Source organism: Procambarus clarkii, chromosome 19, assembly GCF_040958095.1.
Source record: "Procambarus clarkii isolate CNS0578487 chromosome 19, FALCON_Pclarkii_2.0, whole genome shotgun sequence".
In the NCBI taxonomy this organism is placed as follows: Eukaryota; Metazoa; Arthropoda; class Malacostraca; order Decapoda; family Cambaridae; genus Procambarus; species Procambarus clarkii.
Window position 1 is genome coordinate 43,144,965 of NC_091168.1, and position 5,462 is coordinate 43,150,426.

The 5,462-nt window shown below is 36.3% G+C and overlaps 1 protein-coding gene across 1 annotated transcript; it reads left to right on the forward strand.

The window, feature by feature from the left end:
• The first annotated feature begins 3,252 nt into the window (after positions 1 to 3,252).
• Positions 3,253 to 4,972, forward strand: LOC138366460 (aly/REF export factor 2-like). Its single transcript, XM_069327509.1, has 4 exons — positions 3,253 to 3,411; positions 3,751 to 3,873; positions 4,300 to 4,486; positions 4,662 to 4,972. The coding sequence occupies exons 1-4, from the start codon at positions 3,253 to 3,255 to the stop codon at positions 4,970 to 4,972; spliced, it is 780 nt and encodes a 259-aa protein (XP_069183610.1).
• The last annotated feature ends 490 nt before the right edge of the window (positions 4,973 to 5,462 follow it).

Below are 5,462 nucleotides of genomic sequence, written 5' to 3' on the forward strand. Positions count from 1 at the left end.
GAGCGAGACATGAACCCAGCGATAGGTGACTTAAATGGGGATTTCGATGTGGATTCAATATATAACTTATTTAAGAATATTCTAAACAAAGCACAGGAACGTAGTATACCATACAAATTGAATAGATCGTATACTAATGACCCAAAGTGGATAACAAAGAATTTGAAGAACCTTATAGGTAAAAAGAGAGCTTGGTACAAAAGGATTAAAAATGGGGAGGTCACTTTAGAACAGGAATTCGTACAACTGGTTAGAAATGTTAAAAAAGAGATAAGGAGAGCAAAAAGAAACTATGAAGTTCGTATAGCAGGCCAAGCAAAGGCAAATCCTAAAAGTTTTTTTTCAGTTATATAGAACAAAGGTTAGGGACAGGATAGGTCCATTAAAAATCGAGACAGGTGCAGTTAACGGAGAAGAGTTAAGTAATGTTAAGGTTGTAATGCTAATGAAGAAGAGATGAGTAGTATTTTTAACAAAATGTTTTATATCTGTATTTACTAAAGAAGAACTTAACAACTATGCCTTCAGCTGAACAATTATATGTGGGTGGGGATGAAGGACAGGTTGACTAGTTTAGCAGTTACCAGGAGGATGTAATTAAACAAATAGTAAAACTAAAACCAAACAAATCCCCAGGGCCGGATGAAGTGTTTGCCAGGGTGCTTAAAGAATGCAAAGAGGAGCTTTCCGAGCCACTGTCTACCATATTTAATAAATCAATAGAGTTAGAAGCAGAGTGCAAGAGTAGCTACTGTGGTTACCAATTTTTTAAGAAAGGAGATAGATCACTTGCGTCAAACTATCGGCCAATTAGCCTAACGTCTATTGTGGGGAAAGTTACTTGAATCAATAATTGCAAATACAATTCATCTGCATCTTGAAAAACATAAATTAATAAATGAGTCGCAACATGTTTTACAAATGGCCGTTCATGTTTAACAAATTTGCTAACTTTTTACTCCAGCATAGTTGAGGCAGTTGATAGTGGTAAGGATTGTGATGTTGTGTACCTTGACATTAGCAAAGCTTTTGATACAGTGCCACATGAAAGACTAATTAAAAAAATAGAAGCTCATGGTATTTGGGGAGCTATATTAAGTTGGATTAGGGTATGGCTATTCCAAAGGAAACAGAGACGTAGTATAAATGGGGTTAAGTCAGAGTGGGTTAATGTTGTTAGTGGAGTACTCAGGGCTCTGTCCTGGCACTTCTGTTGTTTATAATATATATAAATGATTTAGATTCAGGTTTGAGTAGCAAATCGATGATATTTGAGTTTGAGATGATACAAAAATCGGTAGGGAAATTAACACGAAGGAGACTCGCTATCACTTCAAGTTGATCTAAATAGGGTTTTTAAATGGTCAAACACGACTGGCTGATGCAGTTTAATTCTAATAAATGTAAAGTTTTGCGGCTTGGTTATGATGATAGAGTTACTAGATACGAGCTAGATGGTGTTGAGATTGCGAAGTCGGATTGCGAAAGGGATCTTGGAGTTATGATTAGTAAGAATTTAAAACAAATAGGATCAATGTATAAATGTTCGTAATAAGGCGAATAGGACACTGGGATTTGTTAATCGAAGCGTTAGTAACATGACACCTGGTGTGGTTCTTCAGCTATATACTGCTCTGGTTAGGCCCCATTTAGATTATGCAGTCCAGTTTTGGTCGCCGTACTATAGACTATATATAAATTCACTTGAACGTGTCCAGCGTAGGATGGCTGATAAGTTAATCCCCAAATTAGAAATCTTTTCATATGAAGAAGATTAATAAAGCTTAAGTTGCATTCACTGGAAAGGCGATAGAGTTAGGGGTGACATGATAGAGGTTTACAAGTGGGTGAATAGACATAACAAAGGGGATATTAACTAGGGTATTGAAAGCGCGGGTTGGACAAGTATATGAGTGGGATTGGGTGGTTATAAATAGGAGCTGCCTCGTATGGCCAATAGGCCTTCTGCAGTTGCCTTTGTTCTTATGGTCTTATGTTATGTTTCAGCTGTCTTACCAACCTCCAGTAAAGAATCCATCTCAGCTCCAGAGTTCAACTAGATTCATCAATTCTTCCATTATTGCTATAATAATGTTACTACGGAAAAGACTTATCAACACAATTTGGGAAAGATTTGGGTAAATACTGGTTCGGTAACAGGGTGTTGATTTGTGGAACCAATTACCACATAACGTGGTGGAGGTGGGGTCCTTCGATTATATCAAGCGTGGGGTTGGTGATGTATAAGAGTGGGATTGGGTGGTTATAGATAGGTGGTCTCGTATGGGCCAATAGGCCTTCTGCAATTACCTTTTTTCCTATGTTCTTATGTTCAGTTTTGGTCGCCTTACTATAGAATGAATATAAATTCACTTGAACATGTCCAGCGTAGGATGACAAAGTTAATTCCCAAATTAGAAATCTTCATAGAAGAAAGATTACCAAAGCCTAAATTGCATTCACTGGAAGGCGAAGAGTTAAGGGTGACTTGATAGACGTTTACAAGTGGATAAATGAACATAACAAGGGGGATAATAATAGTCTATTAAAAGTATCAACACAAGACAGAACACGAAACAATGGGTATAAATTGGATAAGTTTAGATTTAGGAAAGCACTTGAGTAAATACTGATTCGGTAACAGGACTGTTGATTTGTGGACTCAATAACGCATAACGTGGTGGAGATGGAGTCCCTCGATTTTTTCAAGCGTGGGTTGGACATGTATATGAATGGGGATTGGGTAAATAGGAGCTGTATGGTATGGGCCAATAGGCCTTCTGCCGTACCTTTGTTCTTTTGTTCTTATTATCGATTTTCTTCATTGCAAGTTGTTATTGTTGTTTTAGATTGATCTACTCTAAAAGGAACTTTTTTCTAATTTAGTAACTAAAATTTCTATGTAGCACGGGCTATGGCGAACCGGTAAACCAATACAATTGACTGCAACCGATGATGATTTCATAAATATTTTCCATTTCACACAGAAATCACACTAACGTGATACATCAGTCGATATAAGGCAGTGTCTGGGATGCTCCCGGACGCAGGTTCGAATCCTCGTCACGGCCCTTGTGGATTTGTTTATTTCCATTTCGTCAGGTACACGTAGAGGTGAGGTGTTTTTAACATAAATAGATCTGAAAATCTGGCAGAAAAACGTCGAATCAGACTGTGTGTAAACTGGCTAGAAGATAGTGTGTTGGTTATCCATTCAGTTAACGATACATCCTGTCATTTCTACCTCCAAACATGGCAACTGATATTGATATGAGCCTGGAAGACTATATTAAGACTCGAATGAATATGGTTGGTTCAAGAACATGTCGAGACCGTTCAGAAGATCCTCAGAGGATATCTGTTTTGAGCACTGTGGTTGTGGCAAGTCAATGCAAGGATATGACAGACAAAGTAAGTTACGCTTTCCTTATATTAATCTGAGATAATTAGTAAACATTAAATTTCAACTAATAACTACAAAATGTATAGTAACCTATTTCAATCATTTCTAATGATGGAGTTTTTATGATTCTTAATATGTTAACTGTATCTGAGTTTGTATCTGAGTTAGTGAATCAGAGGCATAATATTCCGGATTAGAGGAACGTTAACTTTTATATTACTAGTTCTGCTTGAATGATTCCTATTTTTGTCCAAATCATTTTTCATTTTAAGAAGTTTTTTAGAGTTTTTAAGAAGTCTTACTCGATGAAACCATGTTATATATTAAAAAAAAATCACGTTTTACAGGACAATTGCAGAAGGAGCAACACCATGCACAAGAGGGAAGGATTCCGTAATCATAAGTTGGGTGAATCGGCCAAAGTCCTCATATCTAACCTGCGATATACAGTAACAGACGCAGAAATTTATGTGAGTCAAAGAATATTGAATATGAATGAAAGAAAGTTATGAGAGAATTCTGCAGTAATAAGATTTCTAGCGCATCAGTTAACTTTAATATGAACTTGAAATATTAGTTCATATTATTATTGTATTGTAGTTCATTATTATTATTGTATTGTAGTTCATTATTATTATTGTATTGTAGTTCATTATTATTATTGTATTGTAGTTCATTATTATTATTGTATTGTAGTTCATTATTATTATTGTATTGTAGTTCATTATTATTATTGTAATGTAGTTCATTATTATTATTGTACTGTAGTTCATTATTATTATTGTAGTATAGTGCGTGTAAAACGCACAACAATAAGGTGGTGTAACTCAAGCTCTTCTCAACCTGTTTTTAAATATGTACTTGTTCTCCAATACAGAAACTTCAATCTTTTTCAGGAGCTGTTTGCTGAATTTGGAACCATTATAAATGCAGCAGTTAACAATGATAACTTGGGAAAGTCATTAGGTACAGCGTATATTGTCTTTGCCCGAGAAGCAGATGCACTTCAAGCTCTCAAGCAGTACAATGGTTTTCGTTTTCATGGCCGACCAATAGGAATCACCATGGATGGCGGATCAGCTGGTAAGTCATGACATTAGATTTTCTTTGCAAGTTTTCTCTTATGGAAAGGTTGACTTCTTAGTTTGAACATTTTCACATTAATGTATCAAGTTCTAGTGATGTCATTATCCATGTATTTGTTGTTCTACTATGAAATATAGTAATTAATGAGTTGTATTATCTTCCCGATATTTAGGTAGTGGCGACATAAAAGATCGGCTTGATTACAACAGAGTCTACAGAAGTGGCTATCGTGGAAAAGACCGCACTGGCAACCGTCTTGGCGATCGTACTAACAAACGGAGTGCATACAAAGGCAGAAAATTCATTAATTACAGTAATAGAGATGTCGAACGTGGTGGAAATGGTAGAGGCGAGCGTGATGTAAGTAGTGACGAACGCTTTGGCTACATTGACAGCAACCACGAGAGATGGTTTGGTAGGCGGGGTACCAGGAATAAGGTATATAATGGCAATGATCCGGATATTGAGTGTGATGCCTGGTAACTCCTGACTAGAAATTGGCTATTGATAATTTTATAAAATTTTGTGTAATAAACTTTAAATAATAAACTGTAATAATTTTTTGTTTAAATTTGTCTATTGGTTAACTTCAATGATGCAAGAAAATGTTATTTTACTTATTGGAATGTGAAGCAACTGCAGCCCTGCGCAACAAACTCAACATTCATCCAACGAGAGCAGCTGGATTAGATGTAAAATCCACAGCAACTACAATAGTTAGAAAGGCAGTTGAAGAATGGATAACACTAGTGAACACTGCTTCCATATCCGCCACCACAATAACGTTATTAATATTGACCAAACCACACACTAGTCGATTGTGTGAATGATCCAGGACGGACCGAAACGTCGTCGTCCCTTTACTTTCTAGTGTGTGGTTTGTCAATATTAACAACGTTATGGTGGTGACGGATATGGAAGCAGTGTTCACAAGTGTTATCCATTCTTCAACTACCTTTCTAACTATTCTAGT